General features: G+C 38.2%; 1 protein-coding gene across 1 annotated transcript in view; it reads left to right on the top strand.

Moving 5' to 3' along the window:
- The window catches only part of CNTN5 (contactin 5), a 557,068-nt gene that overhangs the window by 495,258 nt on the left and 45,621 nt on the right, over positions 1 to 16,189 (top strand). The window contains exon 20 of the mRNA XM_075547810.1: positions 7,645 to 7,754. Coding sequence (XP_075403925.1) covers positions 7,645 to 7,754 — 110 coding nt within the window. The remainder of the gene's footprint in view (positions 1 to 7,644; positions 7,755 to 16,189) is intronic.

Genomic DNA, 16,189 nt, shown 5'->3' on the forward strand with positions numbered 1-16,189 from the left:
TTTTGAGCAAATGTTTCCACAACAGAAATAGCTGTGAATTTCTTTGTCAATGGCAAGCAGCCTCTGATATAAACCTGGAAGGAGAGAGAGTTGCCTGCCAGGATTTCCATGTTCCTCGCACTTACATTGAATATCTATACCCTTTAAACCAAAGAAGAACTGCAGGCATTTGAATCCTGATTTAACTGCAGACCTCTTAAATATGGCATAACCCTGTACCATATGATCAACTTAGGAACAGTTCTATTATTTTGAAAGAACAAGAAAGCCCAATATAAGTGATATTAGAATAGGTCAGAATAAACAGTGCTTTTTTTTTCAAGATAAAAATTCAAATCAACTTTAACGTTCATACTCTGATAATTACCTAATAGTCAGTCTTATATCAGTTTTCCATCCATTTTTTCGTTGCTATGCCTTTGTAAAGGGAAAGAACTTGGGTATCTAAATGCCCCTTAAAGGAAAAAAATTAAATATAGATCAATAATAGGTTGAATGCTTTATTTGTCACACACTTCAACCTTCCTGATTATAATTTTTTAACATTTTGCTTTGAATGTCAAAAGTGTGCTGATTTTATTGTTATTAATAAACAAAGCCTATCCTCATTTTCAGAAAGCGGTATGCAATTATCCCTCTGAAAATGGAAGCAAGACAGTTCAAATTAAAATACAACATTCATGAGGTGTCATTCTCCAAATCAGTTCTTCATTGAAGCTGAGCTTACTGGGATTTATGTGGACTTGAAGATTAATAAATTGGCATATTAGTTGTAAAATACAAGGAATAATTTCCTGTCTTTGCCAGATGATCCATTTGGATTAGTGCCTGTAAAAGTCAGCTACAGCTGTCTTTGCTGAATTTTTAAATAATGAAAACATAACCCTTCTCCCAATGAGTTTATTAAACTCTACATTGATTAATGCCATTTCCCACCGCTCCTGGGAAATCAGATGTATAATCAATATTATAAGCACATACCCCTAGATTATTTGGAGAACACCAGCTGTTAGGTCACTTAATACAAATGTATCATCTAAATTCATGAACTTGGCAATGTTATCCAAAATCTTTAATCTAGCAGAAGCTGAAATCTATCTATCAATCAGCCTGTCCACTTTATATGGAATTAAGACATTATCCGTGGTCTAATTAATATCATGATAAGTTAAAGGAAAAAGAAAGATCCTTTTAAGCCATTAAGTCCATTAGGGCTATGCCTGTACAAGCTCATAAATAAGTCCCTTAACTTTCATCAACTGGCGTAGCTGTCAGGGGCAAGTAAGAGTGGCAGGAACGTCTTGTGAATCAAGAAAGTGATAGAGAGGCCTGATTGTGAAAGGATCTTTGCGGAGCAGGGCAGCCATCGTTCAGTATTATTATTTTTAAACCCATGAAATGGGAATAATGGGGGGAAAGAGTAAGCCTGCACTGGGGGTAAACGGGTGATGATGGCCACTGCATGGTATCTAGCAAGATGTAAGTAGTGAGAACCCAAGTGGAAAATTCACATCGATATTCTTGACAATAGTTAAGTGCGAAGGGAAAGGCAAAAGAAATAGCAATGGCACAGAACAAAAGCAGTGTGTGTGTGTGTGTGTGTGTGTGTGTGTGTGTGTGTGTGTGTGTGTCTGTGTGACAGAATCCTCTCTCCACCATTAAGTAACTGTGTGACCATAGGCGAGATGCTTAATCTCTTTGTCCCTCAATTTCTTCATCTGAAAAGTAGTCATTTTATAATAAGGTGGCTAGGAAGAATAAAAACTTTTTTTGATTTTAAAAAAAAATAAATATGTATAAAGAATTAAAAACTGGGTATGGCACATAACAATTCGAAACAACTATTATTTTTAATTTTGGTTTTCCCCTCACCCCTGTTGTATATTCCCCATTGTTTTTAATCTTATTCCAGTCCTTCCTCTGCTAGCTATTGGGTTGCAATGAGGAAACAAGAGAATGAATTCCTCAAAGGACCTTCAAAGGGTTTGGGAAAGCATCTGCTCTCCACTTGATGAGGGCGGTGAATGTACAGATGTGCCTTACACAACTGATGGATGTATGGATTATGATAAGAGTTGTATGAGCCCCTAACAAAACATTTAAAACAAAGTGTGAAAAATGGAATTATGAGGTAATGGAAATTTCCGATGAACTTTATGATACTCTCTAGTAAATATTCCCTGTAAAATATCTAGTGTACTTCAAAGGGAGCTTGATCCAGTTGCCTCTTTTGTACAAACTTAAACACAGAAGAGGGACGAGTAGTTGAGAGCTGTATTCTAATAGGGGCTCTGCCAGAAGCCAAAGGGAGAATTGGAGTAAACCAACTTTTATACATGTCAGAATTGAGGCATCCAGTTAAAACACAGTTCCATAAGTCAAAAGCTTATGGGATCCAGGGAAGAAGCATGGGTAAGTGAATTAAGCCCAGCATGAAATCGAGAGTAGGTAGTGGTAGGGACTATGGCAGAGTGAAAGCACATTGTCTGACTTACAGAACCAACTGCTATTTATCATCTGCCAATTTAATGCCAATGATTGAGGTTTGGCATTTTCACAAAAAGCCAAATTTTTCTATATTTATGTGACTTATTAGAATTAAAAGGTTGACCTAAGTTGCTTTAGCACATCATTTAGGAAAAAAAAACATGACTTAAATGTATACATGACCTGTTCCTTTGTGACCCTTGATCCAAATAACTTAAAACTTACTTTAGTCGTGACCTTTGCATTGGACAGTTACAATGGGATGCCAAGACAGAAGAGCTAATTCCAATACAAAGCAGACATTATGTGTCTAGTAAGTTTTCTTTGCCTGAGGATTAATTTTTTTGAGCCACATGAACATTTTCCACTGTACATAAACAGTCCCTACGTAAATTGTCTGAGGTGATCTTTTCTTTTCTTTCTTACTTTTTTTTAACATGCTAACATTTCTAATTCAAGTCGACATGGGTCTAGTCTATTCCTGTTTCTATTTACATCTAAAGGTAAAATAAATTAAAAATAGCTCTCCATTTCTTGTTTGATTTACTCTCGCCATTCAAAGAGGAAAAATGGCTCAGCAATGTGAAACTTAAAGATCTCAAGAAAAAAATTCAAGCCTCAAGTTGCAATATTGAAGCATTCTGTAGGCAAAATATTGAGTGATGGGGGAAGCATCAAGAGGCTATGGAAAGGATGCACAGTCACTGCACCAAGATGAATCTGACAACATTCCATCATTTCGGGAGGTAGAGTATGAGCAAAACCCAATGGTCCTGAAGGAAGAAGTTCAAACCTCACTAAAGGCATTAACAAAAACCAAGAGTCCAAGAATTGATGGAATACCCCTTGAAATGTTTCAACAAGCTGAAGAAGCACTGGAATCATTCACTCTATTATGCCAAGAATATGAAAGGCAGCCGCTTGGCCAACTGACTGCAATAGATCCATATTTATGCCCATTCCAAAGAAAGGTGACCCAACAGAATGATGTCTTTGACAGCACACAGACAATAGAATGACATCATTGGCAGTGTACACTAGTACACTCTTACTTACAATCAATCATCCAACCATGATTACAGTAGTGCATGGACAGGGAACTGGCAAGAAGTTCAGGTCAGATGCAGAAAAGTACGTCGAACAAGGAATATCATTGCTGGTTTCAAAGCAGAGAATAACAGAAAGGTATTGTGAAAGTCTGGGTTGACTAGAGAAACAAATTCATAGACACTGATGTTTATAAGAAAGAGCTTCATATAAAAGAGCAATTGTATATTAAGAAAACATCCCAGCCCAGTCTAGGTCAAGACCATAAATCCAATATTAGCCCATATGTCCAATACCAGTCTATAAATTCCTCTTCAGGCTCACGCAACACATGTAATGATGCTGAATGCAGGAAGATCGTGGACCACTGGGTGTAAAGTCTTGTGGATCCAGTGGCAGTGGAGCATCTCAGTGCTGGGTGGGTGTCCACATGGCTCTTCCAGCTCCAGGGTTCTGACTCATCAGCGTAGCCCCATGTGACTTGTCAACAGGATTATCTTGAAGGGAGACAAAGCAGATAGTATGTGCCTAGCCTCAGTGAGTCATTTATCTCTGTAGCATCTCCAAATGAGGTCATCAAGCTGTGACCTGGGAGACAACAACTCCACTCCTTCACTCTTAAGAGTTTCAAGTTGACACCAGATTATATAACTACCACAGATGTTTACAAGTATTTTAGTGACTATGCCATGGTTTGAACCATGATAAACTGTGGATAACTTTGAGAAAAATGGTAATTGTACATGGATTAAGGGACAGTTTTATGAACAGAACAAGAGAGTCTTGCATGGTTTAAAATCAGGAAAGATGTGTGACAAGGTTGTACCCTCTCAGCATACTTGTTCAATCTGGATGCTGAGCAAAACATCAAAACAGCTGGATTATATGAAGAAGAATGAGGCATCAGTATTAGAGGAAGGCTTATTAATAACCTGTGATATGTAGACGACACCCCTTGTTCGCTGACAGTGAGAAGGACTTGAAGCACTTGCTGACGAAGGCCAAGGCTGGTAGCCCTTGGTGTGAATTATGACTCAATGTGAACAAAACCAACACCCTCACAAATGGACCAATAGGTAACTTCATGATAAATAGAGAAAAGCTTAAAGTTGTCAAGGATTTTATCTTGCTTGGATCCACAATCAATGATCATGGAAGCTGTGGTCAAGAGATCAAAAGTTGTATTTCATTGGGTAATCTGCGGCACAAGACCTTTTTAAAGTATTGAAGAGCAAGGATGTTACTTTGAGGACTAAGGTGGGCCTCACCCAAACTATGCTATTCTCTATTGCATCATTTGCATGTGAAACTTGGACATTGACCATGGACGACCTTAGAAACAAAGATGCATTTGCATTGTGGTGCTGGGGAAGAATATTGATAGTCCCATGACTGCTAAAAAGAGACTGAGCTCTTGATCCGCCAACAACATTCAACAAGCCGCACCCATATTCCTCAACCCCTGAGAATGCCACTGTGAAATGCCAGCGTGGGTCTGACCCTGATGAGAAATCCTCAGAACTTTTGAACAGCCGTTAGAAGGTGTTTGGGGGCAGTAAGATTCAAAAATGTTTCTGTTGACTTCTTTTATAACTTTCTATTTCTAGTTGAGAATACTTAAACTGGTGTTGTGCCAGTAAAGCTGATAGAAAAAAAAAATGATTCTTGTCTCCAGAGATAAAGATCTAAAGGCTGCCACCCAACCACATATTTTGTGCTTGAGAAATTATTTATCCCCCTGCAATCTTCTTTGACAAAGATGTAATTGCTTCAGTAATATGAAAGCTGAAAGAAGGGATTTGGCACACACATCTCTGCAATGCATTCATTTGAAAGAGAAGCAAGACTGCTGCTGAAGAGGAAATGATATCCAAAATGTGGTTTACTTTGAAATCATATGCTCAGTCCTGGAGATCAGGTGGTGCAGGACTTAGAACATCTGCATTTCCTATTGTTTACTGCAAAACCAAGACTTTCAACGCTCACTAAAGAACAATGGGAAAAAATAATGATTTTGAAAGTCTCTACACAGGATTGTAGGATGAAATAGAAACTTTCCCCAAGGGGTATCTTTTGAAATTGGATAAATATACAATAGGAACTGGAACATAGGCTAGGAGAAGCCACTGAGCAAAGTAATAAAAGATATTCAGATGTGGCAGGATGGGCCCTTACAACGTATAGCATGACCAGAAGGTGTGTCAGCGTCTGTATGAAGATTCAAGCACTTTGGGTTAGCGCAACAGAACAGGATGCAATTGTAAGGAAGACTGCATCCCAAGGAGACCACTGCGCAATGAAAACATGCACGCTTGGAGCCTTCTTTATGGTAGCAGGGACATAAGTGTCTGACAGATATTTCTCTATTATTCTATATTTCTCTATTAATGATCAAATAGAATTCTCAGATATATGACCCTTTCCATTAGAAAAAGAATAATCTCGGAAAGTAGTTATAAGACCACCCCCCGCCCCCCAATGACTACAGCCAAGCCTTTGAGAGGACAGGGGAAATTTTACTTAGAGCGCTGTCACCACAGTATTGTTGTCTCGTATTTTCAAAAGCAGGCTAGACTCAATTCTTACTGGTGGCAAAGGCTTTATTTCAAAGTCTCTATATTTTTATAGTTGGTTGTTTTTGTTTTTTCCTAATTCAGCACAAAAGTGTTTGAACTAGTGTGTGGCTTTCACTCTGCCATTTCATTTTTTGTGTGTTTGTGTTCCCTTGTTCATGAGTTAGCAGTGTCAGAGCTAGGCGTCTTTTGTTCCTCTTATGGAATCGAGTCTAAAATAAACTGCACCTCCTGATGTATGCCAGTCAAATATTGCGTACATCTTTGAAAAAATAGTAAGAAATGTCACTGAACGGAAAAACAGATGGAAAAGTAGTTTTAAGCAGCAGTACCAAGACCTTCAAGAACTTTCCTTTCGACCTGTACATATCTTAAAAGTCAGAGCGTGCTTTTCAAATATCATGTTTCCTAACATATTTCTTATGTAATCAGTGAAATAAAGTTTGGCACTTGGAACAAAAGGAAAATATAATAAAGTGTGAGCTCTATTGTATTTGTGATTTCATGAGGGAGAAAAATAAAACCCAAATAACAACAATAAGTGACATTTGGTGAATTTGCGTGCCACACACAGTGCTAAACGTTTACTATGCAATATTCCACTAAAACTAACAGAAAAATCTACGCAGTATGGATTCTGGCAGATGTAGTTAGGTGGAAACATCACACCTTAAATTTGAGCTCCCATTTGACTCATTTTAAATTTGTTCCAGTTTTGACGCTTTTCTGGTTTTCGATTGAGGTTTTTCTCTGAGTTGTTTTGTCACTGTTGGGCTTTATTGCTTTGAGTCTTTCTTGTGTGCGTCTTTATTTCCTGCATGTTTTCCTGTGTATGAAATCCCGGATAAGTAAGTCTACCGAGAGAGTAACCGGATCAGGCATTTCCTCCGGGCTCGCCACGGGAAGTTGGTGGGAAATGGGGAGCTAACCAGGAGGGCAGAAAAAAGAAAATGTTCTAAAGTTGATTGTGGTGGTGACCACAACTCTTCTTCATATGATTAAACGATTGAATTGTATGATGTGTGAATCTTATGCCAATAAAACCATTTTTTTAAAAACCTATGCAGTAAATACACTTATCTGATATTACAGATGAGGGGACTGGGGGCTACAAAAAGGTAAAGCAACTTGCCCAAGTATAAATAGACAAATATATCAATTTTAAATGCACACACGCAAAAGATTGACTTAGACATTCTTTTTATCACTGTCAAAAGATTGACCAATCTTTGTACTCATTATGCTAGACGGACAGAAGCAGCAGACAATTCAAATCCCCAGAAATGGCCTAGCTCATCTGAGAATAAAGACCTTCACTGTGTGTCTGAACAGACTTGCCTGTGTGATGGGCAAAGTATGGATGCTATTTGATCCAAGTAGAGAAATCCAAAAATGTCTTTGTTTGTCTTCGCTGCCGGAGCATTTCATTTAAAAAATAAGGTGGAAGGAAGTTAGCACCTGACAGATGCCGTTGCGATGCTTTGCACGGCGGAACTTGCACCACTGAAGGTTTACGATCCCGTTTGTCTTCCCACAGAACCCAGCACTGCTCCCACTGATGTCAAGGCTACGAGTCTGTCCGTGTCAGAGATTCTTGTTGCCTGGAAACATATGAAAGAGAGTTTGGGAAGACCACAGGGATTCGAGGTATGAGTAGAATTCTTGGAAATAAGCCGTGTGATCTCGGCGGGCACTGCATCATCTTCCAAGAGAGTTTGGTGACACTTCAACCGAATCGTGTTTCTTTGGGAAAATGCTCTATATTAAAGAAAACATGAAATGGAAGTTGTCTACTGCTAAGTATTATATAGCTCGTTATCTGGCTTATTTGTCAGGTAGCAGTTGCTATGATACCATTCAAATATATACAAGAAATGAAAAATAGACAATTAAAGTCAGGAGTCGCAGATGTATGGTTTCTGGTGTTCAGTTGCTTAGGGCTAAAATAATGCTTTTGTCTCTTTGTTTTCGATGAGTTGGTGCATAAGTCTAAATTTCCTTTCATTGTATAACAGGATTTCCTCATGACTGAATTTCAAATATGTTCAAGACGTGATCAGTCTCCATTTTGTAGAACTAAAATGACTTATTTGTACCTTATTTTTAACATGATCATGCCATCCTTATAAGTGTGAGAACTTTATATCAAGTCAATGATTTCAATGAGATTTTATGCTACGTATGCACTAGAGGATTTGGGGTGCTCTTTGTGACATGTGGACTAGAGGATTTGGGGTGCTCTTTGTGACATGTGGACTAGAGGATTTGGGGTGCTCTTTGAGCTTGCATCTTCCATGTCAGCAAGAGCCCGGCTTCTATACAGCTTTTGTTTTTGTCTTGATTAGACAGTCTGGAAGCCAACAAAGCCATCTATGTCTAATTATATTCAACAAGGGTGCCAAGATCGTGTAATGAAGAAACAATAGGCTCAAGATCACTGGAAACCCAAATTAAAAAGAATATTTCTAAATACCTATATTACATTATGAATGAAAATTAACCCACAATGAACTAGTCCTACAGATAACTGCTATAAAAACTATAAAAACCTGAGGAAGCCACATTGGTATAGATCTGTACAACCTTGAATAAGACAATGCATGATATCTAATTTGATCTCATCAAAAATAAACCTTTCATGTATCAAGAGACATTGCCATTGAAAGCAACAATACAAATAGATGCTTGCACACCATTGTTCATTGCAACGCTACGAAAGATGAAAGCAACACAGAAGCCCATCCGCACGGGAATGGATGGACACCAGGAGGCTGTTGCTTCTGTTGGTTGCCATCAAGCCAGCTGCAAGTCACTTTGGCCTTACATACACTAGAATGCTAGTGTGCCATCCTCTGCACACCTGGCACATTTGAGTCTCCTGTGACTTTTCTCTCAATATATGTCATTGGTTGCTTTCCTTGTTCTCACTCACCCTTTACCAAATATCACATCCTTTCTAGAAATTGGTTTTTCCTGTTGATATATCTAAGTAAGCCAACATGTCATCATCCTGGCTTCTAAGACCTACTCAGTGGGCATCATCTGAGATTGAATATTTTGCCCTTCTAGAAGTCCAGAGTACATTTTGTAGCCTTTGCCAACATCTCAGCTTGAGCATATTGATGCTCCAATCTTCATTGTCCAGATGCCACATGCACAGGAGGAGACTGAAAAAGCCATACATTGGGTCAGGCATATATCAGTACTCAGTGACATCTTTACTTTTTAAGTTTTAAAATAGATTCTATTTCTTGAAGTTGCTTTCATAGATGTTGACTGTTGATCCAAATAGGATGAAATTGTTGACAACTTATATTGTCTTCATTTATCACAATATTAGTTATCAGTCCAGTTGTGAACACTTTTGTTTTCTTCCTGTTCAGTTGCAATGCATTGTAAAAGCTATCGTCTTTAATTTGCAAAGTGCACTACCTCTAAATTGGGCACACTCTGGTTTCGGCGGCGCTGGAAGTTATATAGCACTGGTACTTGAAGGACCAGCTGAGTAAACCATGGCAGACACATTTCTTTCGAGCTGCCCGGAGAGGATAGACTTGGGAAGAAGGAGCTGGTGATCTTCTCTCAAAAGCAACCCATGAAAACTATGGGCTGCTGATTGCTCTGTCATAAAGAGAAAGGAAATTCTGGTTCAACATGCAAATGCTTGAGAACATTGTCCTGAATGAGATGTCAATCATAAAAGAACAACGATGGTATTTTATGATCCCACTTATATGAAAATGTCTAGTATAGATAAGTGCATAGGGGTAAAGGTTATAAGGGGTGAGATAGAGAGAAAAACGAATGGATTGCATAGGATACACTGTCGGTTAAAAGTGATGGGGAAAAATAGAAATGGGCAACAGTGATAGTTATACACCATGAAAGATATAACTAAGGTCATTGAAATATGCATTTCAAAATGGTAAATGTTTCATTATGTATATATTTGATTGTTGTTATTGGGTGCCTTTGAGTTGATCTGAGTTCATAGCAACCCCATGTGACAGAGTGAAGCTGCCACAGAGGATTTTCTGAGCAGTCATCTTTACAGAAAAACACAGATCTTTCTCCCATGGAATCATTGAGTGAGTTCAAACCTCCAACTGTTTGATTATCAGCTGAGTGCTTAACCATTTGTGCCACCAAACACTCTAACACACACACACACACACACAAAACAATAGCACATTTTAAAAACAAACCATCAAGAGAGTGAAAATATAACCCATAGAATAGGGGGAAACCTTTCCAATCCACCTATCCAATAAGAGGCTAATATCTAGAATGTGGAAAAAACTCTTACATGCCAACGTTCAAAAGGCAAACAACCAAACTGAAAACATGACAAGGGATTTAAATGGAGATTTTTTTCTAAAGTCGACGTGCAAATGGCCAGTGAGCACATGGAAAGATGATCAACGGCATCAGTCCTAGGCGAACTCAAAGAGAATCCAGCAAGAATGCTCACGCCTCACCCATAGTAGGATGGCTATCCTGAAGAACACCCCGGCGAGAGAAAGAGGGAGTGCTGCAGAATACGGGGAGAAATAGACGCCATCAGACGTTCCTGGTATAGAGAGAAGCTGGTACAGTGTTCAGTCACCAAAAAAGTCAAGCAAGGATTTCTATCGGAACCAATAATGCCACAACTACAGTAGATATTTGTATAAAAACTGGTGCAGACATGATAATACCATGATTATTCATCATAAACACAAATTAGAGACAGCCCCAATAGTCATGAAATGATGTGCGATAACACAAAATGTGGGATCAGCAAAGGTTAAAAGTCAGACTCGACATTGAGTATGTTTTCTCCCTGTTAAGGGTGATAATAGGTAAGGCCTAATTAAGCACTGCAGACAAATATTTTAATCTCATACAAAAGACATTGAAAAAGTCGAATTGAAATTGCATATGAGAAATCCTGATCCATGGTAGGAATAACTAAGCATAAACAATAGGGTCAGCGTGATCATAGGCCCTAGCTCAGCAGAGCGTAACAATGGTAAGACGCAAGAGAACGTTTGAATACCATCCTTTTAAACTTCTAAATGGATCCACTCATGCATGTTTCTAAATGTGACCATTGAGCTCCATGAGCTCAACCTGATAAAGGGAAAAGTGGTGTGTCCTTCATGATACAGTTCGACAAACTGTAGGTGTAGGACATCTGACAAAAACTGGCCACCTGAAGAATCAACAATAAAATCTGGTATGTAGACCTCAGTCTGACTAATTTCACTTGACTCATGTTTGCCCAGTTTTGCTGACATTCTCTGAGAGATACTCTCTTTGAGAATTGTGGTTACTTACAAGGAGTTTGCTTAAAATGGCATGGCTGTGGAGACCGAGTGAAGAAAGCAGTGCCATTGAGATATGTGGGCTCTCCAGCTGATGATATGCAGCATGATGGAAAATTGAAACCGGGAGATATTTATTGCATGACTTCGGTTCATGAATAACCATGACTGTTCCATCTGGCCTGCCATCCCTGTCCTGGGCCCATGCAAGTAAGTTCTGTTTTGAATTTATGAGCCTGCCAGAATTAAGTGTCCTGTGAATGGTAATGTCTGTACCCTAAAGCAGAGCTCCTCAGACTTCTCAGGGCTTACTAGGCTATTTATGTTCATCGAAAATCAGAGCAGACACCACTCTGCTAAGAAGGGTGAAGAAAGAGGGGCAATGAAAGATTCCATACTTACCTGATTTTTCCACCTAAGAAGAACAACGGAGGAAACGGCATGATAAGGAAATCTTGGATGATTCGTTTATTCACTCACTCATCAAAAATTTGTTAAGGAGCAGGCACAGTACTAGACTCTGGAAATATAGAAATGAAGGAAGATGACCTAGTTTCTGCCCTTTAAAAGCTCACAAACTAGTGTGGGAAGAGGTTTGTGAGAAATTTCACTAAACAAAAGAGAAAGAAAGACATTGGAAAAATTCTTCTGATGACTGGGAATTAATACATGCTAGTGTCTTTTTTTTAATGTAACTTTCTGTTTGGAGGGCTTTGTCTTTTTTCCTGTTCCTAAAATGACCTAAATTTTCCTAAATAAAATAATAAAGAATGGAAATAGTCATTTAGTTCAGAAAAGAAAAGAAAAATGTTTCACAAGGCCTAACTTTTTTGCAAAACATTTTGTTATATATTCATTCTTAGAGGAAGCAAAGCTCAAAGGCCAAGTCCACGATCCTCCAATCTGACTCAGGGCAATCCTGTAGGGCAGAGTCCAACTGCCCCTTGGGGCTTCTGAGGCTGGAAACAGCCCTTCACAGCTTTCTCTCTGGACCCTTTCCATCAGCGGTAGCACACGTTAACTCCTGCACTCCCAAGCCCTTCTGTAGAACACAGTGCCCTATCAGTGTCAAGTTGGTGGTGCTGAAAATTATTCTGGCTGGTATGCCAGGGTATTATTAATTGTATTTCCATCTGTTTAATGGCTGGAGTCTTTTCAATAGTTAGAAACAGTGCATCTGTATAGCCTGTTGGCAAGTACACAGTGCCCTAGTTCTAAATCTGAACTTTTTGTGTGCTTACTACTAAGAGGGAATGAAAGTCAAAAGAACTTGTCCCACTTTACATTTCTCACTAAAAATTTCCCTTCGCTAACTCTTTTTCTTGGGCAAGACTTGGACATGTTCATATTAGAACTTTCAGAGCATATATAACTCAATTCATTTTAGACATGCTGTCAAAGTCATTTCCATTTATTGGCTTCATAAATAAAGCAACAATTGTGATTGGTTCTATTAAATTTGTTGCGCTGGGTACTTCTTTTAATTAAAATCTTTATTTATTTATTTAAAACTGAAGGAGTTTTTCAAGGTCAAATAAGCTGTCCTCTGCCTGAAGCTTTGGTATTTGTACAGAGCTAGCATAGAAAACAATATTAAACAGTTTTCACAATTAGATGATGTTTTGCTACATCTCTTTTCACCCCAAGTAATTCGTAAGATTACAAGGGTAGGTCACAAAGTATTGCTACTAGGGTTCCAGTTTATCCATCTACAAAATGTGTTTAAATCTGTCTCTGCAGTACATGAATGGCAGCAAATAAGGTTGGTAATATGTCCTTAAGTCTTCTGATTAGGATTCATTCCAAAAAAAAACAAGAAGAATATGCTTTGTGCTATGAGAGAAAAACTATTTTGAGGTCAGAACTAAAATGTCAAAATTTTAACAACACTCAAGTAGACATCTTCCCAAATCTTGTAACTTTGCAACAAGTTTAAAGGAACTCTACCCTCCCACAAACAGTTCTTGGAAATGAATTTAAAGCAGAGAGATCCAAGCTCAGAATGTTATAACAATAATTTTGAGGACTCAAAAGGTGTAATTTTGATAGATTTTCTCAGAGGACATAGGACAATCACAAGGGCCTATAAAGAAGAAGTGCTAAGAAAACGGAACACTACCTTGGTGAGGATAAGGCCAGGAAAGTTGTCCAGAGAAAATTTTTATTTTCCCATCACAACCATGCACCTGCGCATTATTGGAGACTAACAAGAACTGTCCAGCATAATTGCATTGGGAAACCTTAAACTATCCACCCTGCAGCTCTGATCCTGCCCCTCCAGACTTCTTTGTGTTCCCCAAACTCAAAAAGGAACGTGATTTCAGTCCCTTGGAAATGTCAAAAATACATTTTGATGTGGTATAAATTGAAGCATGACGAATTCGTCAGGGCAGAGCTCGAGAGATGGAAGCATCACCTATAGATAGTATATGTAGACCTAGATGGAGGCTATGTGGAGAACCCATAGCTTCACATTTTTATATTTTTGTTTCGCAAAGAGTTCTTTGATTTTGTAGCAATACTTTTGGACTGATTCCTGTATTTATGTCAACAGAAAGCTGACATTAATCAATTCAAAGGTAGCAAGTGAAAAGTGGGGTTTTCCCGACTCACAGAGCATGTCTTGTCTAGGCTTTTACTGACTTCAGACTAGTTTTAAAGTAGTATGAAAATTGTGTAGATTGGTAAGTGTGTACCAATTATGTTTGATGGAGCTCTTAATAATTTCCTTTAGGTAAGCACTCCACAACTAGTTGTTCTTTATTAATTCTTGCACAAATCACATTCTGGATCCAGATAGAAACAATGGAGTCGAGGGGATCCTGCATTAATTATCACACAAAAAAAAGAATTTGGGGAGAACCATAGTGTAGCCTTCCTTTCGTTTCTCTCGGTGAGTTCACCATGTTCTCAAAGACGGTCCTGGAAGACCTAGGGGTGCCAAGCCCCAACTTCTTCTGCCAGCCCCTCCCACCACCCCTTGAAGATCCTCGCTTTGATGGCCAAGACTTCACGCTATACCCTCTCCCCCATTATTGCCACTCCTGCCCACTCTAGATGGGGTACTGTAGCTGCTATTTCTTAAGGTGGTGAAGGAATTAGAATATGGTTCTATACTATTAGATGCAAATGACCAGAGCAGGAGACAAAAAGCAACACTGATGTCTGACAATAACTCATGACAGGTAGACTGCATTTAACTGGTGGATTTCATATGTGTGCGAAAACAACAACAAAGATCTTTTAGACACAAATTAAAAAAGAAAAGAAAGTTGAAATGAAGCCTGACCCACCAAAAAGCTAAAACAAAGAATATCTCATTTCCTTATGGCGTGTGGATAACAGCTGTTTTAATTATTCTCTTTGGCTTTTTGTTATTGCAATATAAATTAAGAATATCAATAATTAAACTGTAAGAAGAAAATAAAATGCCAGTGCCACCCTTTGCTTCCTGGAAGTCTGTCAACTTTGATTAAGGCAAACAGCCCTCAGGTCCCTATCATTAGGTTGCATTCCTAGCTTGTTCCCATAGGGTCTCAGGTGAACGAGAACTCTTTTTCAAAAGTCGGCAAATCAAAAGGAAGTTGAAGTACCATTTCAGTTGCTTAAGTCGCTCCTTCCCTTATTCTGTGGAAAGGCAGCTAAATTTGGGGGGATGCAGTCACTCGGCTGAATAGTTTTCTGTTTGCTTCTTCTCATGGCTTTGTAAAACAGTAGGTTTCATGCAGAAAATACTCCCCCCCAAGCCACTTTTAAATATACTCTTAAAAGGTTTATGTAACTGATCTTGTTTTCAATTGATACTAAAACATCTGCCTGGATGTATTTCTTTATCCATAAAAATGACCCCCAAAATATTTATAATACATTTTATCATATTCAGAAATATAGCCTATCTCTTAATAGAAATGTGAACTTACCACAACACTTCTAAAATGGGGTTTCTCATTCCCTTTTTTTCTCAAATAATAGTTTAGAAAATTATCAAATTGCATCAAAAACCTTATCCTGTTGAGATTTGCAACTTTCCTCCAAGCTTTTCCCAATGTGTTTATGGATTAGAGGTACTCCGATAATGGAAAATGGAAAAATTTTGTAAAGCACTTGAACACAAAATAAAAATGAAGGTCAACAAAAGGCATAATTAACATTCTAGGAATTCAAAATACTATTTATATAACTATTAAATGGCTGAAACTTCATTTTCAAAGGGCATTTTAAAAAATAAGTAAATTGCTAAAGAGCCGTGTGAATGTTGAAAAATGCAAAAAATATCAATTAATTGCCACAACCTAGCACACATCTGTAACCATATTCAGGTTCTCAAATATAACATTACTAAAACCCACAGATGAATCTCATCTCTAATAGCATCTTGTGTCTAATAGCAACTATTCCAAATCTCACCACCACTCTCACTACCCAACAATTATGACAATGATGTCTGATAGCAATGATTGGTTTTGCCATATTTAAAAATTACATTGTATATAAAGATAAGTAAAAAGTCTTACTATAACAGAGCCCTTTATTAAATGAGCTTATCAAAATGTGAAGCTATTGAGTCTTCACATAGACTTCATCTAAGTTTATACAGTTCTGAAGACAAAGTTTCTATCTCTCTAACTTTCCCTCCAAGTATTCCACACTTAAAAACATCCATGTGGGCATCCTTGAGGGGTTCAGATCATGTTCCGCTTAAATGTTGAGTTTTGATGCATCAGAATCAACTTTATGGCAGTGAGCTTGTTTGTGCTTTCAGTTTTAAGAATATCA

Source organism: Tenrec ecaudatus, chromosome 4 (genome assembly GCF_050624435.1).
Source record: "Tenrec ecaudatus isolate mTenEca1 chromosome 4, mTenEca1.hap1, whole genome shotgun sequence".
Lineage (NCBI taxonomy): Eukaryota > Metazoa > Chordata > Mammalia > Afrosoricida > Tenrecidae > Tenrec > Tenrec ecaudatus.